At 47.5% G+C, this 21,899-nt stretch overlaps 4 protein-coding genes across 4 annotated transcripts; 2 read left to right on the forward strand and 2 right to left on the reverse strand.

Moving 5' to 3' along the window:
- Positions 1 to 3,218: 3,218 nt before the first annotated feature.
- Positions 3,219 to 8,164, reverse strand: LOC128309930 (exostosin-3). Its single transcript, XM_053046442.1, has 2 exons — positions 5,334 to 8,164; positions 3,219 to 4,658 (listed from the first exon to the last, which is right to left on the reverse strand). Exons 1-2 carry the CDS (start codon positions 8,118 to 8,120, stop codon positions 4,554 to 4,556), a joined length of 2,892 nt encoding a protein of 963 aa, XP_052902402.1. The 5' UTR covers positions 8,121 to 8,164; the 3' UTR covers positions 3,219 to 4,553.
- Positions 8,165 to 9,176: 1,012 nt separating this feature from the next.
- LOC128310721 (serine-rich adhesin for platelets) lies at positions 9,177 to 14,094 on the forward strand. The gene is made up of 6 exons (XM_053047429.1): positions 9,177 to 9,509; positions 9,590 to 9,765; positions 9,840 to 10,837; positions 11,049 to 12,434; positions 12,949 to 13,295; positions 13,378 to 14,094. The coding sequence occupies exons 1-6, from the start codon at positions 9,370 to 9,372 to the stop codon at positions 13,628 to 13,630; spliced, it is 3,300 nt and encodes a 1,099-aa protein (XP_052903389.1). The 5' UTR covers positions 9,177 to 9,369; the 3' UTR covers positions 13,631 to 14,094.
- Positions 14,095 to 14,259: 165 nt separating this feature from the next.
- Positions 14,260 to 15,023, reverse strand: LOC128298059 (U6 snRNA-associated Sm-like protein LSm1). Its single transcript, XM_053033791.1, has 3 exons — positions 14,869 to 15,023; positions 14,608 to 14,792; positions 14,260 to 14,529 (listed from the first exon to the last, which is right to left on the reverse strand). The coding sequence occupies exons 1-3, from the start codon at positions 14,915 to 14,917 to the stop codon at positions 14,359 to 14,361; spliced, it is 405 nt and encodes a 134-aa protein (XP_052889751.1). The 5' UTR covers positions 14,918 to 15,023; the 3' UTR covers positions 14,260 to 14,358.
- A 298-nt stretch (positions 15,024 to 15,321) lies between these two features.
- On the forward strand, positions 15,322 to 18,329 carry LOC128310529 (nuclear pore complex protein Nup107). Its single transcript, XM_053047189.1, has 2 exons — positions 15,322 to 15,459; positions 15,533 to 18,329. Exon 2 carries the CDS (start codon positions 15,626 to 15,628, stop codon positions 18,227 to 18,229), a length of 2,604 nt encoding a protein of 867 aa, XP_052903149.1. The 5' UTR covers positions 15,322 to 15,459; positions 15,533 to 15,625; the 3' UTR covers positions 18,230 to 18,329.
- The last annotated feature ends 3,570 nt before the right edge of the window (positions 18,330 to 21,899 follow it).

Below are 21,899 nucleotides of genomic sequence, written 5' to 3' on the forward strand. Positions count from 1 at the left end.
CAATGCTACCTTATTCGCCACTTGCATGTCGTTTCGTGCTGAAGCATCTCTATGTGGTGAGGGGATCATAGTGACTTGGTGGAGGGGATTAGTGGGAATTTATTGTCCTAAGGAAGGAAAAAAAACATCGTCCGGTGTTGGGGTGCACAAGAGCACAAGAAGAAACCGAACCACGATCCCATTGAACCCGATTATCCAATGATGGATATCGATCTTCAACGCATTCGCATCGTCCTTCACAACTCTGATAACCATCAGCCACACCACATCGAGCCCGACCGTGTGCGAGTGTGAGAGGTCGGGTTGCGATATGATTAAATTTGTTAGATCTATAAAGCGGCTCCTACGCATCCATACAATATGGTTGGCTCCACGAACCTTTTGTCCGGCCAGGTTAATGGAAATGGGGAACGTCCAATGTGTTGGGGTTTGGCATCGAGCGAATATGCCGAGGTGTACTAAGTTAGGAAGCAGCCAAAGGGAATGGGATGATGGTCACGATGATGGTCCAATCAGTACTCACCTTGTCTCCTGTTAACCTTCTGCTTTGCTCCCTGTTGCGATCACACACACATCTTCCGGATCGGATACGTTGCTTGGGGTGGTTCAGCGATTCTTGGCCTTTCCCCCATTGCCATCCATTAGTATCCGAACTAGCATCCGGACTGGTAACGATGAGGATCGGACATTAACGTGACACTAATTCCCCCATCTCTAAGTGAATTTTCTACATTTAAACACACACAACCTCGTACTATCTTTCCCTTCAACAAGGCATTCTTCGCATCTTCGGAACTGGGTAGTCTCCAGCAAAAGAAGAAAAAAAAAACAACAGGACACACACAAGATGTAGCGCACTAGCGGGTATGCACCGTACAGACCCTATCCCCATGTGTTTGTGCATGTGTGTGAGTTCGTGTTGTTGCAGCGATGGCACGAGTATCCTGCGAGCGACGGTTAAGGTGAAGGCGAGAGCAGAGCGCACGGTTTGCTCTCGCTGCTCCCTTCGGACAGGACGATGAGCTGTAGCAGGGAAATTGCAACAATGGAAGCAATACTCACACGCACCCACACACACACACACACACAGCTCATGCTGCCCTCTCTCGCACACATGGACACGAACGCGCGCAGTGTTCACCCTCCGATCAGCTCAGGACCGAAAAACGGAACGGAACAAGTGGCAAGTGGGTGTAAAACGGGGACCACCACTGAAAAAGAAAACTCTTCTCGTACGTCCTTTTCACCAGCCAGAGATAGGACACACCGTTCGCTTCTTCCCACTGCACCCAGCCACTCTCGGTCCACTTGCGCACACGCGTCCGTTCCGCTTGTTCCGTTTTGTCACCCCCTTTTTCTCCCCATTGTGCAGCAGTTACAAAGTTTTGCACCACACACCGTGGCGTAAGGATGGCGTTACAAGCAACAACAACAGAAAAAAAAGAATCAGCCCAATGAATTAGATTTTGAGGTCGCACCATTTCTTTTTTCCCACCATCAGTGAAAAAAAAGAAGGACCTCCGTCCACGACGGTCCGTTCGGCCAGCTGGTGAAGCAATGGATGGGCAATGGATGTGGCACAAACGGCTAGATAGAGAAGCAATCTGTTGGACTCTGCTCCTTTCCTGCTGCTGGACGAGCCTGAAACAGTCAGCCATATGCACTAGGTCACACACACACACACACAGACACACCAAATGTCCTGTCCTTTACCGAGAAGCGCACAGTGGCGAGAGGGTGATGGGGCTGATGCAAAAGGGGAGCTGAGGGCTGCTACAAAACAGCAGCATAATGGTTTCAAAATTTTCACCTCTTATCTACCCCCCCTCGCCCTTTCTCCATGCGCCCGTTTCCTGAAATCTGCAGTTTCCTGCAGGATGTGTGCGTTTGCGTGAGTGTATGTGTGTGTGTATTTTCCACTATGTGTGTGTATATGTGTGTGTGTGTGGATATGATTTTGCAAATTTGCTCCAAATTCCAGAACACCACCCAGGAGCAACCACATGTCCCTCCCCCTTTGCGTTTTTCACTCGAATTTTCCTTCGTTCTTCTACGGTACACTTGCGATTATTATATTTTCTTATTAAACCACACACACACACACAGAGACGATGTAGAAAATTTTTGTCACGGGCTTTCCCGCACCCAACAAAGGGAGGGGGAGGTTCGTTTTTCCTCGGAAGGTGAAAACAGATATGGCACCTTACGCATCCGAACACGGGGGGGCCATCCGTATTTCTTCCTTCGCAGCCCTTATTTCTTAATTCTTGGCTTAACGATGGAACGATTAGCTTACAAGCACGCACGGTCACGGTACCGTCACCCCCCGGATTCCGACGTGGGTTTGAGAGTGTGAGGGGACGGGACGCTCGGGAATGGACGCGTTTTTTTTCGGGGCGGGTTTGGACAACGGTTTGAGCCCCCATTAACGCACAACACAAGGAAATGCGGGAACCAACAAACAGGGAACAGGGAGCACACTGAAAACTGGCGAAAAAACCGCGAGACCCGTAAAACGCGTTTGCTTTTCCCGTCCCGTTACGGCTGTGACGAGTGAGTGGAAAATGCGCTGTGCCGTTGCACACACACCGAGCTCGTCCCGATGGCTGGCGAGGTTTGCCTGCTTCTCGCCCAAAACGTTTTCCCCAAAAAATTTTCCGTCCTACAGCGCGCGAGAGATAGAGAAAGAGAGTGAAGCAATTGTGCCACTAGGCTCTGGCGCTGATTGCTATAAACCAGCAGGCCCACACACATCTCAACCGGAGGGTTCCGGTGAGGAGGGAAGGGCGCTTAATGCAATCATTGCTAGGCTCTCTCTCTCTCGAACTCTCGACCTCTCTTGCAATTTGATAGCGCGAGGGAAACAAATCAAGTTTTCGGCACAAAAGCAGTTTGAAAATGGCCGTTTGATACGTAAAATGGCTCCCGAAATAATTTCGCATTGGAAAATCAAGCAATTTCACAAGTGTGTTTTGCTTTAAAAGGTGTGATTTATAAAGGAAGCATACTTTGATCGAATGAATTTCAAATTGAGCAGTTTTCGTTTAACTACTTCATGTTCGTAGAATCTTCTTTCTTGTTTAATTTAGTCGTTCATTTAATTGTACATTTTCTATTAATTTTCTTTTAATGATTTAGGCTGCTAAACTATTTGTGAAACGCCTTACTAAACATTGGAAAGTTTGTAAAACATCTGTTTAATAGTTTCCATTAGGAAGAAAATTGTTTACAGAACACTTTTGACCATACATTCGCGAATGTTTTTCCACTATTGCAGTGAGACAAAATTTGGGTTGCTTTGGGTGAGAATTCATCTTCGGCACTGCTCGAATGGAGGTACAGGTGAGAAAACTGCTCACCTTTTTAAACTGCGGGATTGTATTAGAGCGTGATGTTGTGATTGATATCGCTGTTGGAAATATTTCTCGCTCAACGCCAACTCCCAACCAGTTTCGTCCTCGAAACTCCTCTGTTGGCAGAATTCTTCTCTATCATCGTGCGCCGTACGACCGTTCGGACCATTCACACAATTATTCTTCCATCATTCGCACAGTATACACATGTCATTTTATATTAGTCTTGTCGCATAGTACAGAGTACGAATGAGTAGTACGCGAATGCACATCCTAACGGTGCATTCTTACTTAAAGCTGCACTAGGTACCTATAGCTAATCGATTTTAAAACACATCCCAACCACATACACAAAACTAACAAACCGGACTAGGTAACGCATGGAAACAAAACACACCCACAAACAAGCCCCCGTGCTGAATGGGCGGTCCCGAACGATCCGGAGTGTTTTTAAGGCAAAATTAAAACTATATCCCCATAGCGCACAATTGCATATTTACGCAAACGCGCTGGTATAACACCACATATTTATAATACCCCTTTTAATCTTGATTGCTTTTCTAGCTGCTACTGCTCAGTCGTGCCGAAAATAAAACTTATCAATAGCTATATCCCCCTTTGTTTGGCTAACCTAACATATTACGGATTATGCTCTATCGTGCTTAGGACAATACGAACTACAGTCCAATGGGATGTTCATTGGTAATGGAATGAGATTTGCTTACTGGTGGTGTATTCTTCTACCGTGTTTGCTTTAGTACCGTTAAAAGCAGGTACGTTTTGCTCGCATTTAAACCGAAAATAATGCAATCGTGCAATGTTCGTAACACAAACCAAGAAGCTAAACCTCCTAAACTGAACTACATCTACTAGATGGCATCTGTGTTTGCCACTGGTTTTTAGGTGGCTGAAATACGCACTAATAACGTAACAAACGGGTGGTGCACCAATTGGTGTTGTGGCTGCTAAAAATTCCCTTCACATTAACTGTAGTTTGTTCCAGGCTAGGAGGACAACTGTTTTCTCTGCCGTAGAGGGTACGCGAAAGTTCGCCCGTGTCAAGAAACCGACATCGTCCGTGCGTGTAGTGCTTAGTTGCACCTTTCCAACCGACAACAATGGACGATGGACGGAGTCGATCACGATGAGTAAAGGGTGCGGGACTTAATTTTCTTGATTCATTCGAATTTCGAATAAAATTTAGATAAATTTAAAACATTTCTGTTTGTCATGTGGTATTCGCGTTTTGAACAGGATCGAATCGGCCCGGTACTGAGTGTTCAGCAAGGGTGTGTATCCAAACACCTGGAAGTAGATGAGAAAAGGGAGGAAAAAAATCAAAATTAATAATCTTCACAGTAACAGTACACATAGGAAAATGGTCAACACAATCGATGTTTAATTACAAAATCAAGCAAGCAGCTAAATCATAACTGTCAAACCTTCAACGATCACGGCGCGAAAAGTCATTAAACTAAAGAAGAAACTAAACAAAGAATTTGTCCAAACGTGTTGAAATGAATCATAAAAATGAACTTAAACGAAACAGGAAGCGCAAAGGATTGCGGAAGAAAAGAATCCTAAAAAAGAAACGGTTCCCGAATGAAGGGGAAGATTCAACATTTGTTGGTGTTTTCGATCAGAAATCCAAACAAATAGAAGCAAAGAACAACGATGCAGCTACGTCGAAATCTGCTAAAGAAACCGTTCCAAAGGACAACCACAGTTCCAGCGCACCGGAGATCGAGAACAACCCAGAAGTAAATCGAAAAGATAGCGAGAATCAGCACGAGAACGTGACAATCGAGTTATCGATGGAACTCCTAACATCGATAAAAATCGTGATTCGAAACTTATGAACAACTGCTTACCGTCTACCTCACGATCTTCGCCGAGCTGCCATCGAGCGTATTACGATTTCTACTCCTGATAACTTATACGAATAAAATCCACCCCAGGAATGCACTCCCTTTCGCTTACCTTGGTAAAGAAATTGATGCACTTGTGGCGCTCCTGGAAGTGGGTATCGTCCTCGCTGAGCGACACCGGACACCCCGGACATCGGAACGTCCAGCGGGATGTTACCTTTACCGGTGGTTTGCGTGTTACGTGCGATACGAGAAAGTTCATCGCAATGTCCTCACAGTTCATGTACTCGTCCACCTTGTCCCGGATCGCTTGCGGTAACGTGTACGTGTACAGGTACGTGTAGTACTTGTGTATGAAGGCGGCCCCGGTCAGTACCATGCTCAGCTCGCAGCTGTAGTTCGAGTTGTAGTTCCACGAGTCAAGCGAGTTCACATCCCACGCATGAAACCGACCGGGAAAACCAACCACCCGGTCCCGGTGTTCTCGCCACACGCGAAAGCCGAACAGTATCTCGTCATGGCGCAGATGCGCATCGTCGTCCACCGATAACACCGCCTCCGTTTCGATCGCATCGAACGGCAGAAAGCGATTGTTGAGCGAGTTACGCGGTGCCCGAACGACGTGCACCGGCACACCAATGTCCGGCCAGCGGAGATCCTCCAGCGGTGGTTTCGGCGAGTTCCAGACGACAATCACCTTGTGCAGGTACGGCAGTCCGTACAATCGGCTTAGCGAATCCATCAGCACCTGCTCCCGTTCGTACGTCAGTATGACGATCGTGAACTGTTCGCGCGGATAGTTTCCTCCCAGCGATTCGCCAAACTCTTTCCCGGTACCACCCGCTCCCTTCCCGATCGGCCGGAAGCCCATGTGCGAGCCGATAAACTTCGCATCCGAAGGCAGTACGGGATCGAACGGCAGCTGCGGATAGAGTGCGAAAGGGTCCGCCCAATCATTCCACATTTCGCGCGATTGAACGAGCGTCGCGGTGTAGTTTCGGCGGAATGCCGGACTGGGGTACGGTGGTTCAATGGGGCCGAGTGATTCTTCCGGCTCGGTATCGATGACGGGATCGGATTTCAGCGGAACGAAGGATGAGTTGAACACGCTGTGCGCGACCACCGAGGGTATCGGTTTCGGTGGGATTCCGAGCCGATTGCGCAGACTGGCCACGATCGTATCGACGGTCGATTGCACCGAGCTAAGGTAGCGTTCCCATACCAGCCGGCCCTGGCGGCGCATCGTTAGCAAATCGGCATCGGGAATGGCACGCAGCAGAAAGTGTAGCTCGGTTATGCGTGCCTTCGGTAGCGATATCACAACACGCCTCCAATCGATCGTTTCCGCGTAGGGAAGCTGCACCTGATCACCTCCGAGCACCAGCGGAATTGCCCCGGCTCGCAGAGCTTCGTAAAGACGTGCCTGCAGCAACGTGGAACTCGTGCTTCCTCCTCCCGGCGCCAGCAACAATGCAAAGGTCGATTCTTTCAGTACGGCTTTGCGTGAATTATCCGTGCCGCACAGGGACCACTCGCGCAATCCCGACGGGCTGCGTTGCTCCGTGGCTGGCACACACTCGAACTGCAGCATAAAGTAATCCTGCGTCCTGCCCGAGGACATCTCTTTCAGATGCTCGATAATGAACTCATCGACCGTATCGCTTTCCGTGTCATCCGTGCCGTGCGGTCCGGCCACACCCATCGTACCATTCTGCCCGTGTAGTTCACCCTGAAAGCTGAGCAGATACTTCCGTCTGGCCGGTAGCATTGGGGCACACTCCTGCCACACGTCGCCACCGGGTGGTCCTAGTATGGGCGGCGCAATCAGATCGAAACCGACCCGAAATTGATTTTCCTCAAAGCTGGACTGCACCAACATTGCACGACCCGTCTCCATCGTGCGTCCCTGCAGCATGTTACCCGAACCGGGCCCTATTTCCCGACGGGCAAAGTTTAGCAGCACATGGTTCCGTCCATCACCGCCCCAGTATGGAAGCAACCGGAGCCTGGTAACGTTTAGACTCGATGGGTGTAACGCGGCGGAATCAGCTATAGACCGGGCCGCACCTGCTCCCTGGGCGGTGTTGTAGCGGTTGTTCTTCAGAACTTCGTGCTCGGAAAGTGCTTCACCGACAAGCACGAGGAATACGCACGCTTTTTTGGGATCCGTCGTGAGATGTGCATTGTAACCGAGCGTTAGCTTGATGGTAGTCTTTAAGAAACCGTCGATATCGTATCCCTCGCTTACCACGGTCGTTGTGTCCGGATCGTAAAGATACACCGGAAACCCGGATGTGAGGCTGCAGCGCGAATGATCAAAGCAGGTGCTCATCTTACACGCTCGGCTCTGTTCAGCAACGATCGGTCGCATCTCAGCCGGCAGCGAGTCGGAAAACAGTGCACGCGGAAGTGCCAGTTCCGGTGTGTTGCGTAGGACCGCTTCACGTTGCGCTACCTGTGCCTGTTCGACGGAGATTTTCAGCCGATCCAGTTCCGTCTGTTGACGGGCGAGTTCCTGCTTTAGTTCGTCAATTTTCTGATTGTACAGCCCTATGTCCGACTGTAGCTTCTGGCGGCGAGATTCAAGATCGCGCAGCTCTAGCGATACCGTACCCTTCATGCGCAGCATCTCGTCGATGCGCAGCTTCAGATCGGCCGCCTTCAGTGGGCTCACATCCTCGAACGTGAAGAGCTGGGACCGGGTACGGTGGATGTCGTTGTGCTGGACGCTCGATTCTTCGTGCACGAGCAGATTGTAGAAGACGAACGGTAGCGTTAAGGAGCAAACCACCACGATTAGCACGACCCGATACAGTTTCATGTGCTTCAGCCAGTGACATACGGCTGCGGTCCCGGACGGGCCAGCTCCGTTGTTACCAAGCGAATCGTAACTGTTCATGTTACTACAGAATTAGGCTCGACAGTTGGCCAGTTATCGCATGATTCGATCGGTTTGGAGTGGAAGTTGTTTCGCGTAGCACCTTGATAAGAAAGCAGCAGCGTCAGCGTGAAATATACGACCGAACTAGGAAAGGGCACAACTCGTGCAGTGCAGTGCAGTGACTTTTAGTAAAACTTTTAATAACTTAACTCTCCGGAAAAAACATATTTTCAATGTTTCTTTGCATGATTAGCAGAACTCGATAAGAAGAAGGTTTTTGTTTTGCTAGCTGACAGTTCCACAAATGTTGACAAATAGTTGGCACAATGGAGAGGTGCTGCAAGGTCATGATTATTGAAGTTGTTAAAAGTTCAATAGGCATGTACTGCAGCAAGTGAAATTAAAATCAATAATTACCGTTCCAAAATCACTGTTTTAATTAGCTACGCAGTCTTTAGCAGCCAACAGACCGACAAACTTGAACATAGTAGAACCGACAGTAGAGGACTGCAACATTGAATGAAAAATGTCATCAGAAATAGTGCAAAGATTGTTGCAGGTTTCATTAACTATAGTCGATCAAAAATACACGAATCGTGCAATAGACTGAAAAACAAATTTAAAACCAGAAAAATAACATTAAACCCAGTATTCTTTTTTAAATGCAATATCAAAAACATCAAGTCATCCAAGCGACCGTTATCATGTACGAGAAAGTTGCAGCTGCTACACCCTAGAGAATAATTCTTTTTTGTGTAACCACAACCCATTGGATTCTCTATAAATTTACAAAAATATGTATAAACACGCTGGTTGCACTAATCAACAATTTTTGAAATTTATTAAGAAGTGAAATTTTAATTGCATGTCTCCAGACGATGACCGATCGCTATGCTGCAGTGCAACGGCCTGTTCACAGTTGGTTGAAGATTCGAAATCAAACCGAATTGACAGACGGATACAAAATAAAATAAACCGCACTTTTCCGTACGGGGCGGTTTGCCTTCGAATTTTGTGGGCTTTTGTTTCGTCCTTTTGCCTTTGTTTCGTTTACTGTAGATGTAAAGTGTTTTAATGGTACGCAAAATCTCACCGAGATGAGATGCGTATCGTTTGTGCGATCACCGATCGAGTTATGCTAGCTGTGTTACCAAACATCCTGCGATGAGAAGTGAAGCCCACGCAGCAAGGAACAATCCTAAGCATCTGCAAGAGGAGTGGTGATAGAATTCAAGAAAAAAGTGTGACTTTACCTTGCGTTTGTACGATGACGGATGTTGAAGAGTCCACCAAGGTACGATTGGATCAGGAAATTGCGAACCGACTGCAAAATGAGCATCCGGAACAGTTCATTACGTTGGTACGGATGCACCTGTCGTTTGAACTGGATCTCAACACCGATACAGAGTGAGTAGTCCTAAGGGACGTTCCGTGTCTTCAAACAGTGGCGCATTTATCTTATGGTGTTACTGATTCTTAAACAACAGAAACGACCCAGCCGGATTAGATAAGCAGAAGGTGAAGAAATGGAAAGGATTTCACAAGAAAGCAAAGGGCTGCACATCGGCCAAAGCGACCTCACCGGAAGTGGCAAAAGCAGCACTGACGAAGGCCAACATTGATGACCTGAAACAGCTTATTGCCTTCTTGGAGCAGGAAGAGAGTGAGTATTTGCGCCATAAGCCGTATACGGTTGTGTGTATTTTGAAATTCTAACGACTTTTGTCCGTGTTTTAGACATCTCGCAGGAGGGAATTTTCCGAAAAACCGGTTCATTGACACGTCAAAATGAGCTGAAAAACTTGCTCTTGCAAGGCAATATGTTACCGCTAGATGGGACCGGCTACACAGCGCACGATTGTGCAAGTGTGTTGAAGAGTTTCCTTGCCGATCTACCGGAGCCACTGCTCACCGAGCTTTATTACCCGGCGTACTGCCAGGTGGCCGATCTGTTCCATTCGAAGGAAGCCTCCCAAGCAACCCGCAGTGATGTTCGTTTGCTGAACGCACTGCAGCTACTGTTGCTTCTGCTTCCGGAGGAGAATAATATTCTGCTGCGGCACATCATCGAACTGTTGCATCTCACGATACAGCACGAAGCAACCAACAAGATGTCGGCCGTAAATTTGGCCACTCTCTTCACACCGCACCTGATCTGCCCACGTAAACAAGCACCGGAGGCGCTACACACGACGGCCCAGCATATGTCCGGTATCGTGGGTTTTATGATCGAAACCGGGCCGCGCTTGTTTCACATACCATCGAAACTGGCGACCGATATACGGGCGTACTTCGTGGAGCAACGACGCCGTAAAACCATGTCACCCGAGCACATCTTGAACGAGTCTACCACGTCCGACTCGGTTGCCAACACCGTGTACACGTTCGTCGATCGGGAGAAAACGGCCGAGGCACACATCATGAATTCCACTGATACGGCTCTGGCCCAGCTGTACGCCCATATCCAGAGTTTGCCCGAATCATCGAAGAAGAAAAAGTTGGTGAGCAAATTTAATCGCCAGAATGGGTACGGAACTCCGCTGCAGGTTTTGATGCTGCGGGAGAAGAATGGTTCCGGTTCGGGAGGAACCGGTCCAGGTAGTGGCGGTGGTGGGTTGAAGTATCCCCGTTCGATAAGTGATTCAATTAAGCGACACATCTTCCACAAATCGATCATGTCACGGACACCGAAACAAAGGACGGGCAGTGGCAGCCAAACACCAACCACGTTTCAGGTAAGCGAGCGTTCGATTCGGATGTATTTGTTTGGTACCTTTTTATATCCTTTCCTGTCTCATTTTGCTAACCGCACCGTTTGTTTGTTCGCTATGTTTGCTCGTGCAAATGCCATCCAAAATTTGTTCCATTAATTCATCACCTAACTATTGCCATTCATGCTAACGGAATGTTGTTAAACTACACACACCTCTAACCAACCTCTAACAGACCCCGAGCGGAACGAGTTACGGCAGTGGCGGTCCGAGACAGCGCGTTCTTTTCCAGAGTCCCGTCTCGGCGTCCGATTCACCTGCGAGTGTTGGGTCTCCGGCGTGCATTAAACGTTGCTCGTCCGTATCGTCCTCGTCGTCGTCACTTTCCTCGATGTCATCGCACTCGTCGGCGGGTAACACTAACGCAGGGTTGTTGATGCGCACGATCAGTAGTGAAAGTAGCAGCAGCAGTACTTCTTCCACCACACTTGAGCAAAAGTCTATCTCCATCCGGGCGGTGGATGAATCAAAAGCGGAAACACTTAAACGAAGGTCGTCCGGTGAGCTGGTGGGAGACTTAACCGATGAACCGTACCGGTGTGGCAGCATTGAGCAGGATTCTAATGCGATCGATTCTGATCGTAAGCGAAGTAAGATTGATGAGCGTACGGAAAAGGAACAATTGGGACGACCGAAATCAGCGCTAATGGTGCGTTTCGGTGTCGTCGATACCGTTGCCGGATGCAACCCGATCGAAGACAACGAACCGCCTCCGCCCGAAGATGATGAAGATTTTGTTGAGCAGGAAGATGATGATATCGGTGGAAGTGAAAATGACGATGAGGGTGAATTTTCCAACGATGAACTACTGCTGGACACTGACAGAGGGCATGGCGAAGCGGATGGTTTCGAAGACTGTGAAAGGATACTGAGCGATACTGAGGAAGATCGGTACGGTTCGTTGGTTTTGGGTGAAACCCGCTCCCGATACCGTTCGGAACCAAATCTCAGTACAATCGGTTATCACCACCAGCACCAGTGTCGGGGAAATCTTGACCAAAAATCGCTGATCACACGTACCATCGAGGTGCCACGGACGAAAGGTAGCTTAGGCGGTGGACACGCTGAAATAGATGGAAAATCTCAACCTGCAACACCGGGTGGAGGCGTCGGTACATCAACGGGCGGTTCGACCAAGCAGCGAATAAATTTCTTCAAGAACAAACTCATCAAGGGTGTATCGATGGGCAATTTACGCTTTCCGTTCGTTAGTGATGGTAACAAGGGAAGCAAAAAAAGTAACAATCGATCCGTCGAAACATTAAACCGCACGGGACTAAAAACGGTGCACGGCACAACAACGGCCCGTGATAGTTTTGCCGACTGTACCTTTCTGCCTACGCTACGATCATCCATACCGATCGCGTCGATCGAACGCGATGCATCGAGCGATGATAATTCAAACGAACTGCCCGAAACAAAGCCGACCGTACAAGCTGGAACTAGCTGGACGACGAATTGTTTAACCAGTACACCCGGACCACCGAGCACATTCATTGGCGGTCGCAATTCCATGTCGCCCATTACGAAAAGTACCCAAAGGATGCCAAAATCGATGCAGGTGTGTATTTAGCCCATGAAACAAGGCATTTCCATCGCTTTTTTCACAGCAATGCGCTTTAGTCCCATCGAATTACATTCACGAAACGGGTCAAATTTTTAGTACAATGATTCAACGTTCGACCTAACATTCCAAAAAGAGGAGGATGAATAAGTCTTTCACAAGGCAAGAAAGACCATCAATACTGGTTCTCAAAATTTACAATCTTTTTACACTTTCTAAAAACGCTCTCTTTATAACAAATGTCAGTAATCACAACCCCTCGATTTGATATTCTTTTTAATATTTTAATTTAATTTTAACCTAATGCTTTATCGCTTTTTGTGTGCTTGAAGTACGGTGATGGCTTGTTTGAATTTGCTTACAATTTTAAAACAATCTTAATATGTTAACCAAATATCTAATCTATGTGAAAAGCATTGTACTTTTGTAATTACCAGGATGTCGGGAGAATTAAGAATCGGTAGTAGTAAAAGTTCCTAACTTTAATGTCATTCTATCGTTTTTAACACAGGAATCGATCATGACACCGAGATCACGTAAACCGGTCATGTTGCTGGCCGCCATGAACGCAAACGACCAGCAACAACTCTCGACGACCTGTGCCAGTTTCTCAAGCCTGAAAGAGGAAGATGAAGAAATGGACCTAGAACCGGCGGCAGGGGTTTCTACGCTAAACGGTGGCGCTATGCCATCCTCAACCCGGTTCGGTAACGAAGTGGGCCTTCCACCGATACCAGCCCACTTCCCGTCTAAAGGTAACATTGACTCCGGTTGCGTGGTTGTTCATGGTGGTGGTGATGGTGTTGGTGATGTTGCTGAGGGAGACCCAGTGTCGGCTTCCTTGACGAGTCCCTTTCGGTAAGGGTAGTTTTGTCTGTATTACCAGTTGAACTAGACTGTTGAATTTATTAACTGTGTTTCTTCCATTTCATCATTTCAGAGATTACCTGCTCAGTCGCGGTTTGATGCCAACCGAAAGTCCTGCCGATTTATCGTTCGCCAGCCAGTCGGATGATTTTGAATCATCAGCGGAAATTTTGGACCAACTTAGTGAATCGAAGATGAGCGAAAGCTTGCTGTACTGTATGAATGGGAACGAACCGAAGGACAAGGATGGTACGAAAGGGCCAGCAGCAGCCGTACAGCGACTGTTCGAGCGTGTCGATTCTGAACTGGACGAGACGGCACTGTGAGAGGGAATCAGATTTCCTCCTACTCGTAGAGGAACCGCGCTTGAACAAGAGAAAACAGTCAATCAAAATTTTTACATTTTGCTCGCACTTACGCATGTAAGTGGCGTAACGAGTTTACAGACAAAAGACGTCTTCTTAAAGCACATTATAATTCATAATTGTAGTTCCGTAAATTTATAGAGGTATAATGGACTCGTCTAGAGTGTATGGAATATTACAGTCAGTCAGTTCCGAGGTTCAACAATAAACCCGGTCCGGTGTTCAAATCTCGATAAAAAGCCAAACCCATGTCCTCGGATACAAAGATTTGACACAGCCAGACGTCAATCGTGATCGACAATGGTGTACAGCCAAATAAGAAGAATTGAATCGGCGAATTGAATCTATTGCTGATCGTGTGTTTTGATATCTTCTGTATGATACTTAGTGCTTCGATAAGCCAGGGACATAATTCTTCGGTACTGACGGATACGAGAGCTAAGAAATTGTTTCAATTACTTATGAGTATTGTTGTAGTTAAGGATCGTACTTTTTATCTCCTTATACTAACCAAGCAATAAACAGCAAGATACAAATGCGACAAACAATGGAAGCATAACTTCTCCGAATAAAACAACGTACACCAAGTATTACGGCTTTAGATGATATTTTTAAATAAAAAAGTACTTCACATATGGTTGTTGTAATCATCAATTCGGCAGTCAGTTTCATTAAACAATTGGACAACACTAAAACTCGTCCTGAGCCATCTCGGAATTCATGTTTAACCCTCGCTCCTTCAGGGCTTTCGCGACCAGTCGATGCTTTTCCTGTCTGGCCTCCTGTTCGCGCCGCTGTGCATCCAGAATATCGTCGACGGAGATTTCTCTCAGCGGCAAGTTGCTTTCTTTCTCGCGGTCCTGAAATAAAGGTGGCAATAGGAGTTTGCTTTACTACAACCAGTAATAATCATAGGTCTCCCTTGGGGATGTGCTTACAATTTCTCCCAGCAGTACCACATTTTCACCGCGGATGATCACCACACCGCGCTGTATATCACCGTACTCATTACCGACGTGTATCCTCTCAATGGTACGGTGTAGCACCAGATTGGCGAACTGGTCCACACTTCGCAGGTAACCGATCAGCGTTCGACCATCGTGCAGCAGAACCATTAATTTTTCTAGGATGAAAAGTGTGAGCGATTAGGCTTGAGGTCTTGATGATGCGGCGGTATTTGCCGTTTTGTTTTAGCATACTATCAACTTCATAAAGCATATGCGCGGTGCCGAACAGAGGATTATCCATCGTGAGGGAATGTGATTCAGGTGGCTGACGCCACTGCAGAGCAACAATACGAAAAATTACAATTTAACCGGTGATTGCCACAAAATACACACAAACGAGAAATTGATATTAGCAGAATCTAGATGTAAACAAAGTAGCGACAGCTTGACATTTCCAATGCGGTTCCCCGGTGAAAAAAGTCACCATTCAAAAAGAAAAGGCCTTTTGTGTGGTTTTTATTTTTCGTAAAAATAATTTAAAACAGCTTTTACTAAACTATATGATTGGTGGTTTATTTAAAAACAGTAATTGATAATTTAAATCCAATGAAAATTGAATTTAGCTGGCGCAAAATGTCTGCACAATATCGACAATAAACCAAATGTCAAACTCTCCTTCGCCGCTGTCACAACCGATGGAAGTTGTTGACATTCGGATTGCGCGCTAGCTTGGAGAATCCCGGCTCGTCTGCGATTGCCGCACGAAAATAAGTCGTTTCCATGTTGATTTTGTCTTATTTTAGTTAGAATAACGTCGAGTGTATCAGACAGACAAATTTCCTGGTAGGAATTGATCCAACATATATTGCAGGCGTGTGCAAAAGCGATCATCCTAATGTTGCGTGTTTTGTTTTAGGTTATGCTGCATTGTGTTGTTTTCTGAACGTAGAGGAATTACTATAGGAAGGGATTCGTACGCTTGCAGTTATACGTTAATTACAGTGCCAAAATGAGCACACTAGAGCGCAGTTTGCAGGTTTTGGATGAATCGACGGTGCAATCCAATCGGGGATTGCTCCGATCCAAGGCACCGATGCGTTACATGCAGCAACCGCAGTCTCTCGTGCAGCGACAGTTGTCATCCTCCTTGCTAGGCGATGGCATGTTTGATTCCGTGCAAGACGTGGGCATGTTTCGGATGGCAGAATCGGATCGCGGTAGTCAATTGAGTTTGGGGCCGGGTAGTACGGTGAGCTACACCAATGCCAACATGCGCGAATGCACCAAGCAACTGTGCGAAGAGTTCCTGCAGGTGGTGCAGCGGTACAGGAACGCATCGGACGTGTTCGATGCGATGGATGAGCTGATCAAATCGTTGGACGAAACGCTCGTGCAGATCAACCACACTGCAAAGCAGCTGCTACCAGCGGGCCGCGAGCGCCATCTACACGCGGAAGAGATGTGGTTGAATGCGGAGCGTGATATGTGGAAACTGATGGTTTGTTTGTATCGCGATCGAATGATAACACAAAAGCAAGACTGCGAGATGGACGATTTACCACTGGTCAACAGCGAGCAGACGATTATTTCGCATCTCTACCTCGGCAATGCAAACCTGCGCGAGTATCAGATGATTGTGGACTGGCTGGAGCAGATGGCACTGCACCAGAATCAGAGCGGAATGACCCACTACATGAGCCGTACGGTGGCGTGGGAAAACACGCTTCATCAGCTGCTGGAGGTGGGTCAGACCGCGTTCGGTAGCGGCCGCCCGTTGGTGAAGAGTCTCGATCCTGACGCATCGATTCGTGAGAAGCGTCCACTGCACGATCTCGACATGGAAGATCAAACGCAACTAGCCAAGCAGGTGTTTCACGATATTCGCCAAGGCCAACTGAAGGAGGCACAGATTAAGTGCGAAAACTACGGCCAAGCATGGAAGGCAGCTATACTGGAGGGATGGCGTTTGCATCATGATCCAAACTACGAAGCGGAGAAAGATTTTCACACGCGGGAATCCATTGATGGTAATCCGAGACGGGATCTGTGGAAAAAGTTCGCCTGGCAGATGGCGGAAAGCCGTATGCTGGATCCGTATACGAAGGCTACGATTGGATCACTGTGCGGGCATCTCGATTCGATGGTGGACGTACTGTCCGAACACTCGTGGAACGATGTGCTGTGGGCGTACCTCAAGGTTCAGATTGACATACGGGTGGAGAGCGAGATACGGTCCCACTGCATCAAGAGTTACCTGCCGATGCCGGACCGTTACTGGAACGGGAAGAAGTCGCTGGAGCAAATCTTTGACGCGCTCGAGGCGCACAAGAACGTGCGCATCTGCATGGCGGCTAAGGATGTGGACAAGGTGATCCAGAAGTACATTATGCTGGACGACATTCCGGAGCTGATGCGCATCGTGGACGGATGGTTGGACGGAACGGAGGTGGTGTTGATCCCACAGATGCTACGGTTCCTGACCCACTTTGTCATGTTTTTGCGACAGATTGGAAAGACCTTCCAGGACGACATTGGCGATCGGGTGGTGAAGCGATACGTCGAGTACTTGATAACGCTCGGAGTGCCCCACATGGTAGCATTCTATACGGCCGCACTGCCACCGAATATGCAGCTACTGTTGTACTCTCATTTTCTGGACACTATAAGCGACAGTATGCAAAGAAAGCAGGCACTGGAGGATGCGTACAGCTATGGTTTGGATGTACCGACCATGACAGTGTATACGGTGGAGCGGTGCCGTATGATCGAGCCGGAAACCGATGACTCAGCTCCGACTGCTTCCGGCAAGTTGAGCGAGCTGGACGAGCAGAAGATATGCTCCCTCGAATGGCTTACCTTCTATCCGGAGCAACGGGGTGAACTTTTGTGGCAAACCAACAGCCTCATTCGCTACTTCCTAGCGCGGCGCAGCATCGAAGCCGCTCGGAAAACGTTTGCCGTTATACCGGCGGACACGATGGAGCTCATATTCGCCCACTACGGTTCAAAGGATGACATCCCGTGCAGGGAAGAGGTCAGCATACGAGAACATCTCTGCTACCAGACGTATCTGGCCGCGATTCAGGGATACAACGATTGGTCACATATTTTCTACAACGGCAAACCGAAACCGCCGCCGGTAGTGAAGATATCGAACTTCACCGAACGTGTCACCTCCGAACATCGGGAAGAATCGTACCGGAAGGAGCTGATTAACTGGGAGGCTCGTATTGCAGACGTAACAACACTAACGCGCGATCTTCTATACAACGTGCTACTATTCCCCGAGGCGGGCTGGCTGGTCGACACGGACACCATGAAACCAATCCCGGAAGACGATGAAGATTGGCTAAACAGGGCAGTACAGATGGAGAACTTACGGAAGCTTTGCATTCCCGAGATAGTGCTACTGTTGCACCAGCTGCACACACTAACGGATCGGCACAGTGAAAATCTGTTGCTAGCGGATGTACTGAGTTCCGAATCGCGCAAGCTGTACAGCGTATTTCCGAAGCACAAGCTGGCTGAGACGCTGACCAAGATTGCAGAATCGTCACTAACGCTCATGAACAACCGGAAAGACCCATTCGTGGGAGACAGCGCAAAGAAGTAACTTTTCGATTAGCATTTATGCCGCTGGCAGTGCATTTATTAAGATTGTTTTTTTTCACTATCTGTCGTGTTTGAATAAAGTTGCAAGTATCTAAGTATGAAAAGAGTAAATAGAAAAGGTAAATAGAAAGCTCTTGTTGTTAAAATATTTAAAATTGCGAAATGAAACCGCCCAATGTTCGAAAGACACCGGACAGCGTTACAGCGCGAATAAGCACTGGAAGATGGCAGTGTGTGCGTGCAAGCGCCCGGGGAGCTTATCATTTTGACAGCTGGGCTGAAGCTCTCCACCGGAGCTATTCATTTCGTAAACAGTGCACGCGAATCTACTTCGTTCGGAGGTGCGAGTTGTTTGGCGGTACAATTTCGATCGCATTCCATTGTTTCTAGCCGGGACGGGACGTCGACGTGCGATAGCGGTATCGGTGTTGTGTTTGCATAAGGTGGTGTGTAAATATTTCTACCATATCGCACTTGAATTGAATTGCGCTAGTAGCTGAGGTTGATGGTGGGTGCGTTTTGTAGGCAAATGTGACTACATAACGTTTGGGTTGTCCTACCAGCTGGTAGGAAAAGCTCTTAACGTTTGTCATCCAAGTAAACAACGCTAATGCCGGTGGAAGTGTGTCGGATTCCCAAAGGCGCACCTAATCGCCCGCCCGCGTGTGTCGTCCGTGATGGCTCCGCGTTGGGGTCATGGACTAATGAATCTGGAGCAAGCATTGTTAACGTTCGTGCGAGTGTCAACGATTGGATGGCAATGGCGGCGCGTGCATTAGATGTGATGTCACTGCTTAGTTCGTGCTATGTTGGCCTCGAGTGTGAAGTTGAGGTTACGGATCGGCTATCTCTATCAAAGTAGTCGCTTGGTTTTAAAGCAAGTGTGTCGCTACAGGTTTTGCATCAGTTGTTCCGCCAAAAAAGAAAAATGTTTTATGAAAATTCTACGAATGGTGACAACGTCCCATATTTGCCGTCTATGCCACAGTGATGCATTGAGAGAGAAACAACAGAAAATGCATCCGGAACGTGAACGGTAACGGCAAACCAGCATGGAATGAAAATGTGTCAAATGCTGGGGTTGCTCTACGCGCGTTCAAATGTCAAACATCCGGAACTCACAGGAAGGATGCGTTGCGTGTGAGTGTATGCAAAGGGGAAAATCCACCCCCTTGACAAGGTAAAGAAAATGAGTTCGCGAAAGCACTCTGGACGTGTAGTACTAATGTGTGCGCGGTGTAATCAGCATACGGGCGGGTAGTGTGCGTGTGCGTACAACCCGCTGTTCGACTGTGTTGGTACCTTCTTTCTTCCCGTGTCGTAAAGCGAAGGAACGTGTGCGTACGGTGTGTGGCGATCGTGATTTTCCCCGGAAAAAACGGTGTGTCCCACAAGGATACGCGCTCGGATTGTTGTTCTAGGTGGATCTTTCGTCCCGTGTGGTTGCTGCCCTTTTATTCGGTCGCTTTTCACTCTCGCTGTCGTGTTTTCCTACCCCTATGGCACCAGTGCGTACGGTGTGGTGTTTCAGTGATTAAAATCAAACAAAGTTTTAATACACACAACTCTAGATGAAAAGTTGAATCAGTGTGTGCGAAAAATCCACTATCGTGCTGCAGCGAAACCAGGGTGTTTTCTTTTGCTGCCCTTTAGTTTATCTGTTTTTTTTTTCGCTGGGCTCTCCCATTCGTACCGAGCTGGGGTGGAAAACGGGATAAAAGGTAAACGGAAGTGTGTCGGTGTGTTTGTGCAAACTTATACCCCTCTAGTAGTGTAGTAACCGCGGCAATATTTCGCGTCCACTACAACGGGAGTGTCTACAACCGAAACCATCACCAGGCACAGGCACAAGGCGGGAGCCAAAACAAAAGCTGCGACAATTTTCATTCGACAAAGTTGGCGTTGGGATTTGTCTTTTTTCGCCTGGTATGCGTGCGTGATTGAGTGAGTACGGTTGAGCCTCGTTGCCTATTCACACTGCAGTAAACTTGACAAACAACGGTGTCGTGCGTGATTACGTGAAAATATTTTCCCATTTTGACCTAGCGCAAGAGGGAACACGGTTGGGCTTTGGGAGGAACGCGAAAATACGCCCCACCCACACCCACTGTTGCGGGATGAACTAGCTGAAGTGTGTGTGTGTGTGCAGGTGAGGAAATGGCGGGTTAGATAGGAAGATGTAACGGCATTTACAATGTAAATTGTGACAGTACGCGATGTGTGTTGAACATTTTGTCCAAAACTAAACAAAAAAGCTAGTACATACAGTCACGCGTCGTCGTACAGTGCTGTGATTGTTGCGGATGCCTTTTTGCTACTCGCTAGAAAAGGAAATTATTTACTCCAGAACAGCGCCCATTCGAGTGTACCTTTTTGCTAGAGATGGAAACAAAATGGCAACAAGCGCTAAACTCAGTGTGCGAATAGCGTTAATACATTCATTGGTGTATTAAAAGTGAAGGTAAAGTGTGAAAAAGATTGCTTTACTCTACACCCTATTCCTTACGTGTACAGGCAGCAGCTACAGTAGCAGCAGCAGCAGCTGCGCGAGTGCAAAATTCAGTGACGCTTGTGGTGGTGTGTGCGTGTGTTGGTTGCTAGGTCGGTTGATGTGCGTGTGTGCGTATGTGTTGTGGGTTGGAAAATTGCATCCTTTTCCCAAGCTCCTGTGCGGCTCTGTATGTGTGCGTGTGTGACGTGTACGGTGGTGTTGTTACAAGCGAAAGAGCAGGCAATTTTTGAGCTTTTTTGGCTGGAGGAGAAACATTCCATGAACGTGTGCGAGTGTTCGGTTGACTGGGAAAACATTTGGCCTACTAGGAAAACAGGTATTCGGAGGTGTTTTAGTGTAAAACGGGGTGGATGATAGCGAGAGTGATCCATCTGTCAAAGTGGCAGCGTTTTGAATGTTAACGGAAAATTATCCATATGCATTCAAGAATCCCATTTCACGCAAGTAAAACGTGTTGATTTCAACGCTTGAGATTACAGTGTTGATATTAAGATTAACCTTTTTTTGGTCTGTCAAGATTAATAGCTTTGACTGACTGCATGAGCACTCTGGCAGCATTTCTGGCATCACTCCGTATCAATGTTGACCTACCTGTCAACATGTTGACATGTTGAGGACTTTAGGGGCTGGGTTGTCCGGTGTCATTCTAATGACATGACTAGCCGACTGGAACCTGGCGAGTCTAATCCGATGTACGATAGAGTTCATGGTGTAGCTCACAGAGTTCGTCGTGTTAACGACTCCTCCATTGCCAAAGCGGCTTCTTCCATATTCTTTTAAGCATCTTCTTTCCCGATACGGCTTCGGATCGAAGATCTGAGAATAATTAAGGTTATATTCATCTAAATGTCCCGAATAATTACATGCCACGTATTATTGATTATACGATTAGAATACAGAGTTATTAAAGAACTATTAGTGAGAAGTATTTTATCCGGCTCCGGGATTCCAATCATAGCCGATCGGAATCCTAAAGGATTCGAATCTGGATCATCTCATGTTTTGGATCCCGCCCCAGCTCTAGTTGCGGGATCTAGGCGATCCTAAATTCGTGATTGAATCTCAAACTCCCTCGTTCTTTTGTTGAGTCCCCATTGAGACATTGCCCATTAGAAGTTTGGAAAATTGTGAAGAATAATGTAAGTCAAAGTTTTGTACA

The sequence above is a fragment of the Anopheles moucheti genome, chromosome 2, assembly GCF_943734755.1.
Source record: "Anopheles moucheti chromosome 2, idAnoMoucSN_F20_07, whole genome shotgun sequence".
NCBI lineage: Eukaryota > Metazoa > Arthropoda > Insecta > Diptera > Culicidae > Anopheles > Anopheles moucheti.